The following is a 22,281-nucleotide window of genomic DNA, read 5'->3' on the forward strand; positions in this document are numbered from 1 at the left end:
TGCACAATCTGCGAAGAGAGCGACATGTAAACCATGACGCAGCTGACTAAAGATGTGTGTGAAATAGTTACATGATACATTATGTCCCCTCATACTTATGAGGGAACGTAGCTGGATACAAATATGTCAAAAACGTAGTATTAAGAAATGTTAGTCAGTTTCTGTGAGAAGACACACGTGAAAACCAGTTAAAACTCAAAAGCTTTGCCATTTTAACACACTGTGGATACGGTCCATGCTCTACATGGCAGAGCTTTACATTTATACATTATCTCCTAAATGCCTTCTACTAAGACTAACCTGCAGCAAACAGAGCCGCAGGTAAAAACACAGGGTTAGTTAGGACAGTGAAATAAAAGCATCATACCTGTATAAATGGCTAGTCATATACTGTATATATACTCATACTCATGCCATAACATCTTGAAACAATCTTTTAATACAACTGTTGGCTATTTTTTAGAATCATTTCCGTGAACTGGACTCCACCTCTTGCTAGTTTCTGGGCTTATCAAAAGCTGCATGATGTGCTCCGTTTAACAGATTAATGACCCTCACACCCAGACTATTCAACAGTGATTCACTCTCTGTTCTGGAATCAGTTCTTTGGTTGCATGGAATCAGTCTACCATGCAACCAAAGATCAGCTGTACATATCAATCTGCTTGCAAGTGAAGTGATGTCATTCTAGCAATATCTCAGCTTGACCTTTTTCACCTTTTTTGAGGGACTATATCTGATTGAATTAAGGCGAGACACTGAAGGCAAAGAAAGTATCCTAAAATACACATTGAGATGTTTATTTTAATACCTTTGTCTATTTGTGTCTGTAGATTTCCCCTAAATGCATCCAAATTAGCATTAGATCATGTCTCATTTCCATATTCAAGCATAAGAATATATGAGAAACAATTAACTCGATACAAACTAATTCACTCATGTCTTAATAACTAATAACTCAAATTATTTCAGTTTTTAACTCTGTGTTTGCAAGAAATTCCCAAAAGCTGTTTTTCTTTCAAAGAGTATCATGCCTGGCCTTTCAAAGAACCCATCGTATAATATTGCTGCTGAACTGACCTGCTTTAGGATGTCAAAATGTGTGTGCAGCCTCCTATCAAACGGATTAGTCCTCCTTCCTTACACAGCATATGATTTGTGACCGAAGGCAAGTGAAGTTTGTTTAGTGGCATATGGACCACTGCCTGATTTAGATTTAACATGCATTCAAAGAAAAACTATTTATTTGTTCTCTAGAAGCTGGTCTTCTTTGCTTCATTTGATTGTGTCAGGAGGCTTGGGGGTGATCGAGAGAGACACATGCGGTCTGTGGAATAAGATCCCAGCCTGCTCAGCAAATAGCAAGGAGCTCAGTGACAGCAGGACTTCTTCCAGTCAGATCTGTGCTTTCTTTTGTTTGAGTGACATCATCTTTCGAAAATGATTACTTTTTCATTATTTTCTTAATTCAATATTAGGAATTGTGATTACAAGAAACTGAATGTGCTTATAATAATACAAATGAATTACATTTGTATTATGTCATAATAGATCAAATGAGACAAGTGAAATCATCTGATGACTTTATGGCATTGCAGCAAATAAAGCTTGCAATGCCTTGTTTTGGTCTGTTTTAATGCAAGGAAAAATAGCTTGTAAGGGTATTGAGCATGTCATTCATGGTAGCTATGGATCAAATTCCCCCTGAACTCTGCCCTTTACATACACACGTGGACGTTCATCATCCAACACGTATGCACACAGCACAAGTAAGAATTAAGAGTTTGATCAGGACCTAGACAAATATTTCCCTCCTAATGATTGTAGAACATTGTATCTGTCTTGTTGAGGATCCGTATGTTACAACTTCCAATCTTTAGAATACAAATGTGTACACTGTCAGAGCAAGAAAGAAAACAACATAGTTTACATTTTATGCAAACAAATTGTAGCATGCCTTGCTTGCACATGCTTTTGGCATCCTACACTTTTCCATTCAATCATTTCTAATTGATACATTATTAGTTTCATTCATAGCCTAGCTGTTGCATATATGTTTTTTTCTGCAGATCTTACAATGCAAGGTAAAATGTAGATTAACTTTTTTTGTATGGGTACCTGAAATACCAATGGTTCAAATACCAAGTTTCAAAACTGTTGGAGAAGGAAAACTCTTATTGTCTAATAATGTGTATACGTTTCCCTCTAGAGTTCTCTGAAAGCAACAGCACCTCTCTGTGCAGTGTGCACACTCTACAATCAGTGACATAGGATTCATAGACTAAACATGAATGATACATGATCACTTTCTTGAAAGCCAGAACCTTTATATTATTGGACAAGGAATCAAGACTCAATGATATTCAATCATCGTATACTTTACTCCAATACTTTTATTTTGCATCTTAAGTTTACAGATTTTGATTAATTATTAAAAATATAATATAACACTTAAAGACTTTAGTTACACCTGGAGTAAATTCACAAGCTACCCTGCAGTATACAAAGTCATTCAAACTAGCTGCACCTTTACCAGCTTTGATAACACTTTAATGCATCAATAATTATAATCAAAACATATCATATAAATTATTCTGAAATTGACTTATTTGCATAATAGGCCTATGTACTTTTACTTTTGGTACTTTAAGTATATATGTTGATGCTCATACTTTAGTACTTTTACTTGTAACATTTTGAATGCAGGACTTTTACTTGTAACATAGACAGTATTTCTACACTTTCGTAATTCTACTTTTACTCAATTATAAGATCTCAGTACCTCTCCGACCTCTTGGTTTTAGTAAACAAATAATACTATAAAAATGTGTATACCTTTGCTGTGTATTTACTCCTGTGGACTGTGATGTATGTCTTGTAATTACTGTAGTTGGGGGAAAAAGTTGCACTCAGCTCTAAATCATTTATTTCGGTCACTTCCCATTAGTCAGCTCATTACCATGAACGGTCTATTCTCCTTACGCACTGACATGTTTAGCAATAACCTGTGTGGAAAAACACCAAGCCGGAAAGTGGCGAGCGCAAAAAAAAGTGACAATGCTGCCTTCAGGACCCCACCACAAAATCCTACATCCCGGTAGAGTGAAGGTAAAAAGACAACCACCTGCTGAATGTATGCTAGCTAAACGTGACAAACAAACATATTCATACAGCCATAACTACTACATAGCTACTGCTGAAACGTTGCTGTCTGATTTGTAGGCTGTAGTCTCCGTATCAAGCCACAATTTGTATGTCATGTGCTATCGTGAATAATATTTATCCTACAGCACATCGTACGTAAAGGCAGCATATTACAATGATTTATTTACTTTGGTTTGCTCACGAGGGCTTGTTGAAGGAGCCGGGTGCAGAGCAGCGGGAGGGGTCGCGTTTGGCAGTTTGTTTTTGCGGTGTGCAAAACACCGAGGAACATTGCAGAACATTCCTTTTGGTGAAGAAACCAACTGGACCGAAACTACACGCATGCAATGTTCATCTTGAATAGTTAAAAGTCACTATTACTTGACATGTTTTACTGTCGAGAAATAACCAGACTTTAAGACCAATGTGTTTATGTGTTTATAATTATACAATTCCGAAACCCAAACGGATCACAATGTCAATTAACAACAGTTGAATGTTATTTGATTGTAAAGGCATATGCAATGTAGCCTATATATTTACGATAGCCTTAGTTTTTGTTTTTTAGGCAAGGTCTCCTGAAATACAACTGACCTTCAGAATAAAAGAAGGGAATTATAATACGGTTAAAATATGAATGAAAAATGTTTTGCAAAATCATGTGCAATACACAAAGAGACAAACAAATAACCCTTTCAAAAACTAAGCATATGTCATGTTAAAAAACGATTTATTTATAATAAATACATTTAAAAACAACACGTACGGAAGGCTGATTCACTATTATGCTTTTGGCATTCAGGATGCATTTGATGGTAGCTTATCCATACCTCTTTTTCGAAACCAAATGTTTCCTAAAAAACTAAACTAATTTAACTTTAATCTTTTGTTGCACCCGTGAAAGCATGTTGAGTAAGCATTCGTCGTAAATCCGTGCGCAATCTGAGCACATGATAGATCCAGTTGGCCTATGTGCAGGGCGTATCGTAATAATGTCTCTACGTTTACATATCCTAAAAAATACGGTGCTTAATTCTTCACTTTACTGGTAATTGAGACACATTTCTTATAAGAGTCCCAAGGTCTCACTCAAGAGGAAATATTACTAGTGAACTATTTTGTTACTGCCCTTAACCCTTTCATGCATGAATTATGAAAGCCTCACTCAGGATTTTGTTATCAAGTGTTTTGTATTGTTCTTGTGGCATGAAAAACAAGATTTTAACTTTAGTTTATTTTTTATCTAGTTTTTTCAAATTTAGAAAAAAAAAAACGTTTTATATGTCCACTCAGGTGGATAGTATGTGTTAAAGTCTAAACTGAAAATTTGTAAATTTGGAAAAAATGATAAATAAAGATGTGCAAACTTAAAATTACATTACAATAACTTAAGTATATTGATTTAAGGCCCACAAAGATATTGCAAATGAAGTATGTTGAAGAAGAACAGCAATAACAGTATGCATTTTAGTTGAAATATAGCCAGTGATGCATATATGCATTTTTTCATCAGCCACCCATCTTGTACATCTTGTATACAAGAAAACACCTTTTGAAAAGTGTACACACATTAATTAGTGTTTCAAGGGGGGGGGGGCTTTTGTAAGGTTCACACATAACGCCAACTCCTATTGGTCTCGGGAGCAGAGACATTCCTCCTGCTCTGAATGTCTCATCATGAAGTCGTGTGCACGGTGTCTTTGTAATCATCTACGTGCCCGCGTGCAGCGTGAGTGTGACAGGCGCAGTTTGCACCCGGTCCTGTTGTTCCCAGAAGGCTTTAAAAACACCGCCCATCTTCCAGAGCTCACAAAACGCTCTCATCTCAGACCAAAGACACTGCACCTACTCACGAGGACAAGAGACATCACCTGAGAACATGGACCCTTGCGACTGCTCCAAGAGTAAGTGTTGTTTACGGTGTTAACGTTTGTAGCAGCTGAAACGTTAATGTGTTTCTTTGTCTATGGACGATATGAAGCTGACCTGGCTTTATTTTGTTTTCCAGGTGGGACCTGCAACTGCGGAGTATCCTGCACTTGCACAAACTGCTCCTGCAAAAGCTGCAAGAAGAGTAAGTCAAAACATCCATACGTCGATTACATAACAAGAGTAATATATTTGCATTATATTGTCCCTCACAGTGCGTGTGCAATTGTCCTCTTCAATGTTTTTTACAGAATCAATTGCTTACGATGTTATGTTTCCTTCATGATTTTAGTTGATGCTGAATGTATAGGTTTGTATCCGGTATCTTCTTGTTTGCTTAAGGCAACTGCCCAGGTGGCTCCTATTGGGGTAATGAGCTGCTATTCAAAGTTGACCGAATGTTGGATATTGTCTTTGGCTCAAAAGCAGTTTTTCTTATCATACTACTAGTTTAACCACATGAAACTACAGTTTCTTAACACTTTGAGTACACTGGAATTCCATGTGCATAAAGTTTAACTGTGGCATTAAAAGGCTAACCTACAAGGAGTATTTGGTATTTTAGCTAACTGGATAAAGGTGACCGCTGCCTGAGGGTTTTTCTTCCTCAGACTTAAGATGACTTAACTATTGGGCTGCCACAAACACTTTTTCCTTCTTCTTGCAGGCTGCTGCCCATGCTGCCCATCCGGCTGCACCAAATGCGCCTCTGGCTGCGTGTGCAAAGGGAAGACTTGTGACACAAGCTGCTGTCAGTGAAAGGCCTGGCCTCTGCCCGCTTCTGCCTTTGGGATGGAGCCCTTATGAATACCTTGACTAAATTTGCTGTTGTGAATGTCTTCAGATAATAATGATTTTTTTTTTTTGTTGGTACTTGTTTTCAATGTCGAAATAAATGAATTTAGCCTACTTGATATTATTGTGATGTCTTGGTTTAACAAACTAGTCAAACCAGTGTGTGGGGGGTTTCAAGCTTGTGTAAAATGAGCTGAGGTGCTTCAGATGTGCTGCTGCAGTATAAAGTCATCTGACCAAGGTCAGCCTCGCATGGAGGCAGAATACAAAGATGAAGTTCTGTGTCAAGGCAGCAATGTTCAATCCCGATTTTACCATCTGGGGGAACTGTTCCTTTTTCATAAGCTATTTAAGTCAAGCAAAAATGAATACTTGATGCTGCTTAGAAAACTAAAGTGCCTAAAGGTAATATTCCCAAAAACATTTAATTACAAGAGTGCCATTTACTAGAAGAGCAACAATGATTAAGTGAAAATGTTGACCTTTGGTTTAAGTCCAAGTATGGCAACACAACACCAGTCCTGTTAGCAGAGGATGTAGCTCAGTGGTTAGTGTGCTGGACTTCGATTTAGGGGATAGCAAGTTCGAGTCCCACTGCAGTTGGCATGTCGTTGAGTCCCTGGGCAAGACACTTCACCACAAATTGCTCCAGTGGGGATTGTCCACACTGAATCTATGTCGCTTTGGATAAACGCGTCTAACAAATGACATGTAATGTAAAAAAAAGATATACATTTAATTTGGGCTCAAAGAGCTCCATAGCACTCAAAAACTGAAACTAATACATTCATCTCGGTGGATGGTAAACATGATATATTGCAATGTAATCCAGATTTACCTTGGACTATCAAACGTCCCGAATGTGATATGAATGTATTTGTTTTATGTGTTGCGGGGGGTAAGAAATGTGGACATGACTCAACCAGATGGTTTATTTACCCAGGGCTCAGCGGAACATTGAAATGATGCGGAACAAAAAGATGACCAAAGTTTCGGGTAGGAACAGTAACAGTGACGGACACCGGAAGAGTTTCCTCGTATCCGTGTTCAACAAGGCAACATTTCAACCAGTGTTTTCGTCGTCATGGCGTTTTAACATCAACATTTAATTACACACTTCTAGCTTTCTAACATATTTTAGTGTGTAAAGATGCCGAAGGTCGTGTCGAGAAGTGTGGTGTGCTCGGACACCAGAGACCGAGAGGAGTACGACGACGGAGAAAAGCCTCTCCATGTCTACTACTGCCTGTGCGGGCAGATGGTGCTGGTGCTGGACTGCCAGCTGGAGAAGCTGCCCATGAGACCCCGGGACAAAGCCAGGGTTATCGATGTGGCCAAACATGCCCACAAGTTCTGCAACGTGGAGCAGGACGAAAACGCGTATCTGAAGAGAGCCGATGGCATCGAGAGGCAGTACCGAAAGAAGTGCGGCAAGTGCGGCCTCCTGCTTTTCTACCAGCACCAGGCGAAGAACCATCCGGCCACCTTCATCGTGGACGGAGCCGTGGTGAAGTTCGGCAACTTCGGCAACACCAGCGTCTACAGCCAGAAGCAGCCGGAGGCTCCCAAGAAAGTCCGTGTGATGATGACCAAGAGGACCAAAGACATGGGCAAGTTCAGCTCCGTCACAGTCTCCACCATCGACGAAGAGGAGGAGGAGATCGAGGCCAGGGAGATCGCGGACTCTTACGCTCAAAACGCCATGGTGATTGAGAAGCAGCTGGAGAGGAAGGGCATGAGCAAGAAGAGGCTGCAGGAGCTGGCGGAACTGGACGTCAAGAAGGCGAAGATGATGAAGGGCACCCTCATTGATAACCAATTCAAGTAGAGGAGGCTCAGTGACACTGACAAGGCTACCCTCTGGAGATCCTCTTCAACAGTGGACCCATGTATTATGTCCAGTACAAGGCAGAAGTATGTCAGCCTGTACTGGATATCTTGAGTACATAGAAAGGACAATATTGAGAAACCTCTTCACGTAACTTGAACTTTTTGTATGTGTTGCTTTTTTAAGAGGTTGTAGACATTTAATTTTGTACACAAATTAAAAGACCTAATGAACCGTTTTGGTATTTTTTCAAGCATTTGTTCTGCTTGTATTTTTTTACCTTGGTGTCCGGGGCGAGCTTAAGTCTTAAGATGTTGTAAATATTGACTTCTAGGGCAATAATCTCGAATCAGACAAATACTGTGTAAAACACTTGAGTATGTGTGTTGGTGTACACTTATTACATATGGCTGTGAATTATGGGAGAATGATCACTGAGACACTATGCTAAAGGTAATTTTCACGTAAACTTAACAGATTTAAAGATGCCAACAAATAATTGGCAACAATTATAATACACCATTTTAGTAATTTATCAAGACAACATTCCAAATGTTAACTTTTGGATCATTGGTAGCAAACAGGATATTTTGATGAACATTTTTTAGTGTATTTGATATATAGTTAAGAAAATAGTTAATAGAATAAATAATCACATAAATGTATCAATATTGAAGCTAGTTATTTGTTGCAGCTTTGTGAACTGGACTAAAAACGTCTGTCCCTTAATCTTAACTCAGAAGAAATGTTGTCTTGTTGCAGTACATTTGTAAATGATTGCACAACATTATTATTATTGCCTCATTTAATTTAGCTTCTTCAGTTTAAGAGTCATGGAATGGTTAATATTATTGCAGACACCGACTGGAGCAGTTCAATCTATTATTTGTATACTCCGATGATCCTAAAATGTTGTTTTTTAATCTATATCTGAAGGAGTGCAGCCACAACATTCAGATTTTCCAATACATTAACCACTACAGAATAATGTTTAACTACAGAATCTTAAAGTTGCACACTGTACAATTACAAAACGAATATTACGTCTTTCTTTTTACCAATTTCTTATTGAAATAAAAAATAAACTATATTGATGATAATCTTGGCAATCTTGTTAAAATTGTGAATGCAGAATTAGAAATACTATGTAACTGGTTTGCAGTTAATACATGTTCCCTTAATATGGCCAAAACAAATTACATGTTATTCAATACAAAGTCTGAGAGTAGAAATGACTGCATTATACGGATTTGCAATACTGAGATAGAAAAAGTTGGTGCATGTACATTTTTAGGACTGTTTGTTGACGAAAAACACAACTGGAAGCACCATATCAATTATGTACAAACTAAACTGTCAAAAACAATAGGTATTTTGTATCATACTAAGAACATTCTCAAGGAAAGAATACTCAGAACTCTTTATGACTGGGGTTACGTATTGTAACCCAGCTTCTATGAGTATAGGCGCAGCCCTCTAAGGCTATCGCTATTGGGTAATCCCCACTGCACGTGTGCAGCACTGACAGACTTATTCCACGCCCACCTACGACGTGGGCCCCACCTCCAGGCTCACTTCCGTATAAATAGGAAGTAGGCCCTACAATCCACTCCAACAGCTTTTCTTCAGCTATTCGCGGAGCCAGTGGGGCCCGAACCTTAGAGGGCTGCGCCTATACTCATAGAAGCTGGGTTACATTACGTAACCCCAGTGCTATATCGTATAAGGCTTCGCCCTCTAAGGCTATCGCTATTGGGTTAAGGGCGAAGCAGGATGTAGTCTACGCCCCACTGGTTCCGTCCGTTACCAGAAGCACCAAAAACACCTACTCAGTTAATAACCCATGTCCATTTCGCCGTGCGTAAATGGAGCATCCCATTCCCTGGGAATATAGCATTATATCCCTCCATCAGGGAACGAAGGTAGGCTTACTCGGGCTACCTGTCGTTTATAAAAAGTAGAGATCGAGTCTCACTTGTTAAAACGAGAGAAGGGAACAAAAGGCCGCTCTCTAAGTGCCGACAGGCAGGAGAGAGGGCATGCAATTGAAAACCCCCGACATTACTCATTCTGGCAGGCTATTCAGTACTGAATGTGTCAGAGAGGAATGGGAGACATCCCTCAAATAAAAACGAATAAAAGAACAGGGTGAAGACCAAGATGCAGCAATGCAAATGTCTTCCACTGTCATTCCTCCGAACAACGCCGTAGAAGTTGATATTCTCCTGGTGCTGTGCGCTTTAATGTTTTCCGGGGGATCCAACCCAGAGGAAACATATGCCTGTGACACAGCCTCACCCAGCCAGTGTGACAGGCGCTGTGCAGATAGAGGCTGCCCTAATGAGCGCTCTCTGTAATGCACAAACAGACGCTGGGATTTGCGTAAAGCAACCGTGCGTGCAACATAGCATGCCAGCGCGCGCATGGGACGGAGGAGATGAGATGTGGCTTCCTCCTCTGATGTGTGAGGAGGAGGAAAGACACCCTCCAAGGTTATCACTCTCGATCTTAACGAGCTTGTGATCACCTTTGGCATAAAAACCGGGTTAGGGCGCAACACAGCTAAGCCGCTAAGCAGAGCTACTTTGGCTGACAAGAACTTTAGGGGGACCTGATCTAAAGGTTCAAATGGAGCTTTACTCAGTGCGCGTAACACTAAAGCCAAAACCCATTGAGGCGCCAAAGCGCGTGACACAGGTCTGAGTCTCTGTACTCCCCGTAGAAAACGTTTTGTCAGAAGGTGACTAAACACCGTGCTGACACCAATCCGTGGCAAGATGAAATGGCAGCAGCATATGTTTCAACCGTGCTATAGGTCAAATTCCTGTCCAGCAACATCTGGAGGAACGACAGCACGAGGCAGGGGCCCCGTAACGGGGTCCAGGTTTTTCCCTACACACCAAACGGAACATTGTCCATTTGGCTGTGTAGGATGTGTGTTCCCTCTCTGAAGAACCAGCACCTTACCGTGGTAGAGAGGTTTGTGTGCCCTGATGAACCTGGGGGCTGTGTTGTCTGGAACCTTGTGTTCCTGGTAGGGTCTCCCATGGCAAATTGGTCTCAGGCAAAGGGCCAGACTAAGATTGGTTCAAAAGACCTCATGAAAGAACAACAAAGAAGTGAGGATACCCGGCCCGGAGGAAGCCCGGGGTCCCCTTCTGGAGCCAGGCCCAGAAGGAGGACTCGTCGGCGAGCGTCTGGTGGCCGGGCTTGCCACGGAGCCCGGCCGGGCCCGGCCGGGCCCAGCCCGAAAAGGCAACGTGGGCAACACCTCCGCTTCTCCGTCCCGCGGGCCCACCACCTACGGGAAACATCGATGGGGTCGGGTGCGCTGCCAGAAGGGTGGCAGTGAAAGCGGAGGGTCTCGATGGACCAGACCCGGGCGACAGAAGCTGGTTTTGGGGACGTGGAACGTCACCTCTCTGGGGGGCAAGGAGCCGGAGCTTGTGCGGGAGGTGGAGCGTTACCAGTTGGATCTGGTTGGGCTCACCTCTACGCACAGCGTCGGCTCTGGAACCTTACTTCTGGATAGGGGTTGGACTCTATCCTTCTCCGGAGTTGCTCAAGGTGTGAGGCGCCGGGCGGGTGTGGGGATACTCACAAGTCCCCGGTTAGGTGCTTCGTTGTTGGAGTTTACCCCAGTGAACGAGAGGGTCGCCTCCCTATGCCTGCGGGTTATGGGGGGGAAAACTCTGACTGTTGTGTGTGCTTATGCAACCAACAGCAGTTCAGAGTATACAGCCTTCTTGGAGACCCTGGAAAGAGTCCTGTATGGGGCTCCTGAAGGGGACTCTTTAATCTTGCTGGGAGACTTCAACGCACATGTGGGCAATGATGGAGACACTTGGAGGGGCGTGATTGGGAGGAACGGCCCCCCTGATCTGAACCGGAGTGGTGGTTTGTTACTGGACTTCTGTGCTAGTCATGGATTGGCCATAACAAACACCATTTTCGAACATAGGGATGCTCATAAGTGTACGTGGTACCAGAGCACCCTAGGCAGAAGGTCCATGATCGATTTCGTTATCGTATCATCGGACCTGAGGCCGTATGTTTTGGACACTCGGGTAAAGAGAGGGGCGGAGTTGTCAACTGATCACCATCTGGTGGTGAGTTGGGTCGAGTGGCGGGGGAAGCCTCTGGATAGACCTGGTAAGCCCAAACGTGTAGTTCGGGTGAACTGGGAACGTCTGGAGGAGGCCCAAGTTCAGGAGGCCTTCAACTCACACCTCCGGCGGAGCTTTTCGGGCATTCCTGTGGAGGTTGGGGACATTGAACCAGAGTGGTCGGTGTTCAAAGCCTCTATTGCCGAAGCCGCAGCGGGGAGCTGTGGTCTCAAGGTCCTAGGTGCCTCTAGGAGCGGTAACCCTCGAACCTCCTGGTGGACACCGGTGGTCAGGGAAGCCGTCCGACTGAAGAAGGAGGCCTTCAGGGATTTGTTATCCCGGGGGACTCCCGAGGCAGTTGCAAGATACCGACAGGCCCGAAGGGCAGCAGCCTCATCCGTGGCCGAGGCAAAGCAGCGGGTGTGGGAGAAGTTCGGAGAAGACATGGAGAAGGACTTTCGGGCGGCACCAAATTTGTTCTGGAAAACTGTCCGACACCTCAGGAGGGGGAAGCAGGGAACCATCCAAGCTGTGTACAGTAAGCATGGGACGTTGTTGACCTCAACTGATGGAGTGTTAGGGCGTTGGAAGGAACACTTTGAGGAACTCCTGAACCCGACAACTCCGCCCTCTATGTTAGAGGCAGAGCTGGAGTATGACGGGGGATCAACACCAATCTCCCGGGGGGAGGTCACTGAGGTCGTCAAACAACTCCACAGTGGCAAAGCCCCGGGGGTGGATGAGATCCGCCCGGAAATGCTGAAGGCTCTGGGTGTTGAGGGACTGTCATGGTTGACACGTCTCATCAACGTTGCGTGGAAGTCGGAAACAGTACCGAAGGAGTGGCAGACCGGGGTGGTGGTTCCCCTTTTTAAAAAGGGGGATCAGAGGGTGTGTGCCAATTACAGATGCATCACACTACTCAGCCTCCCCGGGAAAGTTTACTCCAAGGTACTCGAAAGGAGGGTCAGGCCGATTGTCGAACCTCAGATTGAGGAAGAACAATGCGGATTCCGTCCTGGTCGTGGAACGACGGATCAGCTTTTTACTCTCGCAAGGATCCTGGAGGGGGCCTGGGAGTACGCTTATCCGGTCTACATGTGTTTTGTAGACTTGGAGAAGGCGTATGACCGAGTTCCCAGGCAGTTACTGTGGGAGGTGCTGCGGGAGTATGGGGTGAGGGGGTCTCTACTCAGGGCCATCCAATCTCTGTACTCCCAAAGCGAGAGCTGTGTCCGGGTCCTCGGCAGTAAGTCAGACCCATTTCCGGTGAGGGTTGGCCTCCGCCAGGGCTGCGCTTTGTCACCAATCCTGTTTGTAATATACATGGATCGGATTTCGAGGCGTAGTCATGGGGGAGGGGGTCTGCAGTTCGGTGGACTAAGGATTGCACCACTGCTTTTTGCAGATGATGTGGTTCTAATGGCTTCATCGGTCTGCGAGCTTCAGCACTCACTGGATCGGTTCGCAACCGAGTGTGAAGCGGCTGGGATGAGGATCAGTACCTCCAAATCTGAGGCCATGGTTCTCAGCAGGAAACCGATGGACTGTCCACTCCAAGTAGGGAATGAGTCCTTACCCCAAGTGAAGGAGTTCAAGTATCTCGGGGTCTTGTTCTCGAGTGAGGGAACAATGGAGCGTGAGATGGGCCGGAGAATCGGAGCAGCGGGAGCGGTACTGCAGTCGCTTTACCGCACCGTTGTGACGAAAAGGGAGCTGAGCCAGAAGGCAAAGCTCTCTGTCTACCGGGCCATTTTCGTTCCTACCCTCACCTATCATGAAGGATGGGTCAAGACCGAAAGAACGAGATCGCGGATACAAGCGGCCGAGATGGGTTTTCTCCGCAGGGTGGCTGGTGTCTCCCTTAGGGATAAGGTGAGAAGTTCGGTCATCAGGGAGGGACTCGGAGTTGAGCCGCTCCTCCTTCGCATCGAAAGGAGCCAGTTGAGGTGGTTCGGGCACTGTAAGGATATATTTGTATGTATTCATGCAAACTGTGAAGAAGCTTGAAAATGATTTGTGTAGAAAACTGGGCTGGTTTTGGGCCTGCTAACATGTGGTTTTTAGAGGACACAGGAAGAGGGGGAAGGTCAGGAGTTAACATACAGTCATCCCTGATGTGGGGTGTTGATGATAATTTGGGCAGCCAATCACTGGTCTGGAAGGGAGGCGCAGATAACTCCTCCTTGGGTCAGCGAGGGATATAGACAGAAACCCCGCTGTGTTCGGCCTCTTTCTCCTCTGGCTGGCTGGCTGGCTGGCTGGCTGGCTGGCTGGCTGGCTCACGTGAGTATCAGGTAAATGTGGGATCCCACAGAACTGTATGTAATTTGTACTGTATTGATTGTACTTGATTGTATTGCATTGTATATTACCATTAAAGTGGATTATTGTTTAACGGTTACTTGTATGATCTGGATTCCCTTCCTGTAAGATAATGGCTTGTGTAGGGACGCGAGGAGATTTGGAAATGCGGCCTAATTAACATTTATATCTCCTAACAGCACCTAGTTAGGATGCCACCTGGGCGCCTCCCTAGGGAGGTGTTCCAGGCACGTCCAGCTGGGAAGAGACCAAGGGGTAGACCTAGGACCAGGTGGAGGGATTATATCTCTTCGCTGGCCTGGGTGCGCCTTGGGATCCCCCAGTCAGAGCTGGTTGATGTCGCCAGGGAAAAGAAAGTTTGGGGCTCTCTGCTGGAACTGCTACCCCCGCGACCCGACCACGGATAAGCGGGAGAAGATGGATGGATGGATGTGTGTTCAGCAGCTGCGCTGATCGAACACCTCCCTGGCGATTTATACAGGCCGCCGCTGCTTTGTTGTCTGTCCGAATCAACACATGTTGATTGTACAGCAACAGGACGAAGTGCTGGATTACTTTCCATACGGAGAGTAATTCCAGCACGTTTATATGGAGAGACATGTGACCCGGCCACTGTCCCCCCACTGCCTGCGACATGCACGTTCCTCAGCCTGCGAGAGATGCATCTGTGAACACTCAAACGGCGAGCCCCGCTGTCTGTTTAACCTTACAGGTAACAACAGCTGGCTTATGCACCTCCCCACGCTGTATTACACAGCGGCTCTCCTCATGTCGCCATTTAGGAGCTTTTAAAACTCGTAAAACGGACATTGAGGTTCACGCTCAAACCTGCTTGAGGAATGAGCGGCAGTGTGTATAGGAGGCACATCTGTGACATAGGAAACAAACCCGGGCTGTCTAATTAACCGACAGGTTTTAAAGACAGCTGGTTTGCCGTAAGCCTTGCTGCCTAACAACCGACAGGCTGTGAGGCAGCCGCTTATGCAGCTTTATGTCATCCGGAGGAGAGCTCTCCTGAACCGGGAGATCTCATTAGGCGGCTGCCTTTCCGATGATCTCCGGGAGTTCCTGAAGAATACCGCTCATCGACGGCAGAGCCGTGACGGCGGATAGAGGGACCCGTTGACCCGTCGTCAGTCCGGCAGCCGAACCTAGGCTCGGCTACTGGGCTGACCCCGGGGCCCCGCCCCGTCTCCCCCGCTGGAGGAGAGGGAGACAGGGCGGGGGAACCACATGGTGATCCGTGAATGGAGGGGAAGGAGTCGCCTGACTGCTGCCCGCCACTCGGATCCAATAAATAAAGGGCTTGGTCCACAGAGTAAAAACTCCTGGACCAGCCAATCATCCTCGGCCGCAGCAACGAGAGCGTCCGCTCTCCACTGCCTGTGGGCCCGAGGGAGATGGACACAATGAGTGCACGACACCTGGGGAGTGAGAGCCGCGTTTGCGTGCTCTAATCCCCGGCAAAACTCACACCGTGAGCTCCGGTCGTAACTCATATGTCGGGTTGACACTGGGCCCCCACCCTGTTTCCCCCGTCCGGAGGAGAGGGAGGATGGGCCCAGGGGAACCAGGAATGTTTGCTCTTTTAGCTCTTAAAAGAACTTGTTTTGCCTGTCAATGCTTCTGCAACGGAGTGCTGAAGAAAAGTAGGAGTGGATTGTAGGGCATACTTCCTATTTATACGGAAGTGAGCCTGGAGGTGGGGCCCACGTCGTAGGTGGGCGTGGAATAAGTCTGTCAGTGCTGCACACGTGCAGTGGGGATTACCCAATAGCAATAGCCTTAGAGGGCGAAGCCTTATACGATATAGAACAGTCTATTTCTCCCTTACCTTTACTACTGCTCCGAAATATGGGGAAAAACATACTCAACAAATCCACAAAAAATAATAAAATCCCAAAAAAAAGTATTACTAAAAAGTCTGTGTTGTTGGTGAATATGAACACACAACTCCCATATTTAAAAAAACTCAATCTATTCAAATGTGTTGACATATGTAAAGCTTAAAACAGTACTGATTATACACAACATAAAAATAAGTGTTCATAATGTTTATATGCATATATTATTATTATCATTATTCATATGTATGTACTTATAGTATTTTCATTTTCTAAAATGGTAGTTTTAACAACTGCTATTGACATGTGCAGAAAATTACCCTATATCTAGTTTGTCATATGCATTTATTTTGTATCTAGTTTGTCCTATATATATATATGCATTTATTTTTTTCTTGCCCTAACTTTTATTTATTTATTTTTCTCCAGTTTTCTTTAGTGTCTTTATTTCTGAAAAAAATTACTTCTTAATTTCTATGCGTTTTTGACGCAATACTGGCAATGTTATATTGATGCCAATGATGATTCACGGGAGGGCTACTTCCCATAAGCTATGCTTCAGCCCTCCCACTTCTACTAATTTTGTTCATTTTGTGTGCATGAATTATACTTCTTTGTTTTTGTATGAATTTAGTAGAATAAATTATTTAAAAAAAAACATGGACAGTGTCTATGACAGTTCAGACCCTAAATGTGGGTCAAAAAAACAAATTAGTAGAACAATGTGTGTTGTGTACTGGATCAAGAGTGGCCATAGCTGATGTTATGTAGGCTATTATGTATTTAGGGATACAGTTCAGTAGGCGTTTTTATTGTCAAAGAACGCAACTTAAAAACATGTTCAATGGTTACATAAATGCAATGTTGATGACAGCATATCGCATCGTGACTAGGCACTCACCCGCATTCATTTGACCTTTGATTTAGCGTATCCGTGTGCAAACTGAGCGCATGACATGAGTGTATTAATTAAGAGATGTGCGCATACCGAAATGTTTTCCAAAATAAAATTGCCTTTTTTCTTCCAAAACAATAGTCTCCGTTTCTCACTACTGACAGAACACGTTAGGGAATGATAAAATGGGAGACACTGATGTTATTAGGGTCCCAAAGGACTCTATGAAAAATAAAATAGACCCGTGATGAACTTTTGTTACCCGTGTTCTACTGCCACGACCACTGATGTTTTTCTCCGTTTGTAAACACATTAATTATTCCGAGCTTTAGTGTTTCCATGGGGGGGAAATGGGGTCTTATGTAAGGTTCAGACAAAACGCCGTCTCGGGAGCAGAGACATTCCTCCTGCTCTGAATGTCTCATCATGAAGTCGTGTGCACAAACGTCTTTGTAATCATCGACGACGTGCCTGCGTGCAGCGTGACAGACGCATTTGCACCCGGTTCTGTTGTTCCCAGAATGCTTTAAAAGCACCGCACATCTTCCAGAGCTCACAACACGCTCTCATCTGAGACCAGATACACTGCACCTACTCACGAGGACATCACCTGAGAACATGGACCCCTGCGACTGCTCCAAAAGTAAGTGTTGTTTACGGTTACGCCTTGACATTAGTCGTTGAAAATAGTATGATATCTGCCTATAGACGATACAGTATAAAGATGACTTGGTTTTTCAGGTGGGACCTGCAACTGCGGAGGATCCTGCACTTGCACAAACTGCTCCTGCACCAGCTGCAAGAAGAGTAAGTCAAATACCTCTACACGTGGGGAGGGATTTATTGAAATATAAATAGTATTCACCCTGATGGAGACAGTTGGATGCAATATGGCCTAACCTCACACTCTTTTCACGATGTTATATTATCTTCGCAGCTATCTATAGGCCAAAAGGTAACATGTCAGTGATGTATAGTTTCTTTACATTTTATCACTTGCGTTTTGGGGGTTTTGTAGTCTGTATCTGGTATCCCCTTGTTTTAATTGCTGTGAGCAACTGCCCAGGTGGCTCCTATTGGGATAATGAGCTCCAATCTAAAAGTGTTAATGCTCAATTTTCAGTTGTATTTTTAAATGGACTGCTGTTCTTTATGTGGCTAAAGACTAACTATATATGGAACGAACAGGCTCTACCACATCTAGTATCTACTTTAACTCTCTATACCCACATGCAGTGTAAAAATGAGTTGACCCTTTTTATTAGTACATTTTCCCATAGGGATTTGCCATTTGATTTAAAAATGTAATGTTGGATAAATGCCTAGATTTCAAGCTTTATACCAGTGGATCAGATGTGGCCTCTTTGTTTTTCATTATAAATATAGTCTTGGGGCACCAATAGGTTAATGTCCTGGATTTAGTACTAAATATAACTTTTTGCTGTTCTGTCACTTAACACATTTTTTTTATGTTGTATTGCAGGCTGCTGCCCATGCTGCCCATCCGGCTGCACCAAATGCGCCTCTGGCTGCGTGTGCAAAGGGAAGACTTGTGACACAAGCTGCTGTCAGTGAAGGACCTCAGCCTGCTTCTGCTCTTGGAATGGAGCCTTTGTGAACTACTTTGACTACATTCCTGTTGCAAATGTCTACAGAGAATGGTGAATTGTGTACTTGTTTACGATGTTGAAATAAATGCAGTTCCTTGAAAATCTGCTGTCTTGATTTGGCTTAAAGAAATCAAACTCGTGTATAAGGTTTCAAGCCTTGGTAAAATGAGTTGAGGTGCTTCAGATGTACTGCTGCAGTCAATGGCCCAATGTCACCCTGTAGGGAGGTAGCACACAGTTTGCTGTTATGGCAGCAATGGTCAATCCTGATTTTTAGGATCAAGGGAAAATTAATTCACAAGGTGATAAACTCCATGATCAGACACTCCGTCACTGTCGAAACATTGATGCCTCAGACTAGTGGTGCGTCTTGTCTAGCAAAACGCGTTGGAAATGTGATTTGCTAAAGCAGCAAACTTATTCAAAAGTAACCAAAATTGCATCTTTTTACATGTGAATAGCTCACAAAGTATTTAGGGCCAGAGTGTAGCCTCTCTTGGCAGAGAACAGACTTAATGTTTGTACTAGAACGCAATGTTGACAGTCATTTTGCTACTTCAAGAGAATTGAACAAGTAGCTCCTGTGTTCAACTTTTTTCCATTGCTTGAGATTTTAAATTGTCAAAACAGCCCAGGTGAAAGTGATAACATTAAGGATCTCTGAGCATGCACAATCCCATTGCCATTAAATGGTTATCCAATTACTCCTCTCCTTTGCCTCCCATCACTTTAAATTTAGAGGAAAAGCTAAATAACAGATTATTTTTACTTCAATTTGAATATGTCGGTTTTTCACCAAATGTTGTCTTTATTTTAAATTGGCCCTAAGAGTGATGCACATACCTATGGCACATCCTGATGGTTTTGAGTTATCCAAAAGCAAAATGTGAAGGTTAAAGATCTTGGTGATTTGAAGTAAACATTACACTCTGTGTTTTATAACAACAGTTGTGGACTGTATTATATAATGGAGAAGCTCTCGGGGTTTGTCCCCATAGGTCTGTCCAAAACTAAGCAACAGACGGTAGTCTGGAAGCAGCCTTTCATCAACCGTCAGTGCGTTGTGATCAAGCTGCAGCCATTGGTTTCCTCATGAGGCAACAGCACTAATGAGCATTGGTATGACTATGGCTTTCTCCATGTGGTGATCCATCAGACAGTTATTCAGCAAGGACGTCAGCCTCATCTAAAGACTTGTTTCAGGAGTTTTTCAGTGACTGAAAATCAAGTCAACTTGCAGAGATGTGTGGACACCAATCTTATGGTACTTTACAAAGAACAAGAGCGATGGGTTCTCATAGAAAAGAGACACAGGCATATAATACGTAATTGTGTCTGTGTTGGAAAGACAGTCAAAAATGATAAAGTCAGTCTAAGCATTTACATATTACTCAACTTAGTATGTTTGGTGCTTATGGTTGCACTCTATGATCTTGTGAACAATTGACCTCAAAGGTGTATTGCAGCGTTGCCTCACAAGCTGGCCCTGAACAATGAAAGGGTAAACCATTTGGTGGTGGTTGTGAAATGTTAGACACATAACAAAATGCATCTAAAAGCAAAAATAATTGTTACAACAATACAGTTTAAAATATAAAATAGAACATTTACAACGGTATTAAAAATGTACAACGTGTAAGATTCTACGACGCTGAAGTTGGCTTCCGATTCAGAGCATCCGATTCGGCAGTTAAGGGGAAAGTTAAGGGACATTTAATTTACAGCGCTGAGCGAACAATCCTCCGTGTTTTAACCTCTTAAATCGCTGCAAAGCCGATTTATTTGGACTGGATTATCCCAGAGAGTTTAAAGATTCTTTATAACACAGTTTGAGATTTGTGAAACCTTTATTATATTTGTGAAAATACAAAAAGTGAGATTTCAGTGCTTTTTTCACATGTAGACCAGATTAGACCAGGTCCTGATCTAAAACCACTAGACCTAGACTCATCAAATCTGGACTGGATTATCCCACGGAGGCTAAATATTCTTTATAACACAGTTTCAGATTTGTGAAACCTTTATTCTATTTGTGAAAATACAAACAAGGGAGATTTCAGTGCTTTTTTCGCATCCTGACCACATTAGACCAGGTCCTGATCTAAAACCACTAGACCTACACTCATCAAATCTGGACTGGATTATCACACAGAGGCTAAAGATTCTTTATAACACAGTTTGAGATTTGTGAAACCTTTATTCTATTTGTGAAAATACAAAAAGTGAGATTTCATTGCTTTTTTCACATGTAGACCACATTAGACCAGGTCCTGATCTGAAACCACTAGACCTAGACTCATCAAATCTGGACTGGATTATCCCAGAGGGTCTAAAGATTCTTTATAACACAGTTTCACATTTGTGAAACCTTTATTCTATTTTATCTCATGAACCTGAATTCCTTTAACATCTCTTTCATTTTTTTGTTTGCTATGAAACAGTATTTAAGATACGAAAACTTTGTAGATAAAGAATTATCACCTAAATGAGGAGCATACACTTATTTTTATTTATGTATTCATTTGTTTAACAGGGACAGTGCACATTAATTAACATTCCTGTAAATGTGCCAGAGTTAGCCAAGAGGCTATTTTTCATCTGTTGTCCCTGGACAGATTTTATAAGTGAACCTAAAAGTAAATACAATCAAATTAAAACATGCAACATACATTACTGGAATACTTAAATACAAAGACAGAACAATAAAACAAAACAAAAGAACATGTTGTGACGACCCCTTCTGCCTGTCTGTGCTCCCTGCCTTGCTGTCCTCTGGCAGGTACTGGGAGTGTTGTCCTGTTTGTGCCCTGCTTGCCCAGCTGGGAGGTTCACTTTCTGATCCTGATCCTGGCCTTCCACCTGTGTTTCTATTTTCACAAATAAAATAAAGATTTCACAAATCACAAACTGTGTTATAAAGAATCTTTAGACCCTCTGGGATAATCCAGTCCAGATTTGATGAGTGTAGGTCTAGTGGTTTCAGATCAGGACCTGGTCTAATGTGGTCTAGATTTAAAAAAAGCAGCAAAATCTCCCTTGTTTGTATTTTCACAAATAGAATTAAGGTTTCACAAATCTGAAACTATGTTATAAAGAATCTTTAGACCCTCTGGGATAATCCAGTCCAGATTTGATGAGTCTAGGTCTAGTGGTTTTAGATCAGGACCTGGTCTAATGTGGTCTACATGTGAAAAAGCACTGAAATCTCCCTTGTTTGTATTTTCACAAATAGAATTTAGGTTTCACAAATCTGAGACTGGGTTATAAAGAATCTTTAGACCCTCTGGGATAATCCAGTCCAGATTTGATGAGTCTAGGTCTAGTGGTTTCAGATCAGGACCTGGTCTAATGTGGTCTAGATTAAAAAAAGCACTGAAATCTCCCTTGTTTGTATTTTCACAAATAGAATTAAGGTTTCACAAATCTCAAACTGTGTTATAAAGAATCTTTAGACCCTCTGGGATAATCCAGTCCAAATAAATCGGCTATGCAGCGATTTAAGACGTTCAAACACGGAGGATTGTTCGCTCAGCGCTGTAAATTAAATGTCCCTTAACTTTCCCCTTAACTGCCGAATCGGATGCTCTGAATCGGAAGCCAACTTCAGCGTCGTTAAGATTCTCTTGTTAAACAAATTGGGACTTCCCAAGGCATGGAGGATGGAGGAATTGTGTTGATAACTATTGGTCATGTGCTTTTTCGTCAAGCTGTAAGCATTAAAATTAGAATATATATTTGTGTTATCAGAAGCAGAAGTAGACTATTGTAATATTTCCAACTAAAGATCATACTATAGGCTTCTTTG

The 22,281-nt window shown here is 43.0% G+C and overlaps 3 protein-coding genes across 3 annotated transcripts; all 3 read left to right on the top strand.

Annotated features, from left to right (window-relative positions):
* Nucleotides 1-4,917: 4,917 nt before the first annotated feature.
* Nucleotides 4,918-5,987, top strand: LOC139434046 (metallothionein A-like). The gene is made up of 3 exons (XM_071203463.1): nt 4,918-5,048; nt 5,153-5,218; nt 5,741-5,987. Exons 1-3 carry the CDS (start codon nt 5,024-5,026, stop codon nt 5,830-5,832), a joined length of 183 nt encoding a protein of 60 aa, XP_071059564.1. The 5' UTR covers nt 4,918-5,023; the 3' UTR covers nt 5,833-5,987.
* Nucleotides 5,988-6,853: 866 nt separating this feature from the next.
* Nucleotides 6,854-7,949, top strand: steep1 (STING1 ER exit protein 1). The gene has a single exon (XM_034084203.2). The coding sequence runs from the start codon at nt 7,019-7,021 to the stop codon at nt 7,694-7,696; it is 678 nt and encodes a 225-aa protein (XP_033940094.1). The 5' UTR covers nt 6,854-7,018; the 3' UTR covers nt 7,697-7,949.
* A 9,451-nt stretch (nt 7,950-17,400) lies between these two features.
* On the top strand, nt 17,401-18,578 carry LOC139433972 (metallothionein B). Its single transcript, XM_071203377.1, has 3 exons — nt 17,401-17,509; nt 17,608-17,673; nt 18,350-18,578. The coding sequence occupies exons 1-3, from the start codon at nt 17,485-17,487 to the stop codon at nt 18,439-18,441; spliced, it is 183 nt and encodes a 60-aa protein (XP_071059478.1). The 5' UTR covers nt 17,401-17,484; the 3' UTR covers nt 18,442-18,578.
* Nucleotides 18,579-22,281: the final 3,703 nt, after the last annotated feature.

This window comes from Pseudochaenichthys georgianus, chromosome 6 (genome assembly GCF_902827115.2).
Source record: "Pseudochaenichthys georgianus chromosome 6, fPseGeo1.2, whole genome shotgun sequence".
NCBI lineage: Eukaryota > Metazoa > Chordata > Actinopteri > Perciformes > Channichthyidae > Pseudochaenichthys > Pseudochaenichthys georgianus.

Bases quoted from the DNA above. Each gene is read 5' to 3' on its own strand.
- LOC139434046 (XM_071203463.1), top strand. From the start codon at position 5,024: ATGGACCCTTGCGACTGCTCCAAGA. The intron at 5,049-5,152 runs GTAAGTGTTGTT...TTTGTTTTCCAG, and splicing joins CCCTTGCGACTGCTCCAAGA to GTGGGACCTGCAACTGCGGA. The intron at 5,219-5,740 runs GTAAGTCAAAAC...TTCTTCTTGCAG, and splicing joins CTGCAAAAGCTGCAAGAAGA to GCTGCTGCCCATGCTGCCCA.
- steep1 (XM_034084203.2), top strand. From the start codon at position 7,019: ATGCCGAAGGTCGTGTCGAGAAGTGTGGTGTGCTCGGACACCAGAGAC.
- LOC139433972 (XM_071203377.1), top strand. From the start codon at position 17,485: ATGGACCCCTGCGACTGCTCCAAAA. The intron at 17,510-17,607 runs GTAAGTGTTGTT...TTGGTTTTTCAG, and splicing joins CCCCTGCGACTGCTCCAAAA to GTGGGACCTGCAACTGCGGA. The intron at 17,674-18,349 runs GTAAGTCAAATA...GTTGTATTGCAG, and splicing joins CTGCACCAGCTGCAAGAAGA to GCTGCTGCCCATGCTGCCCA.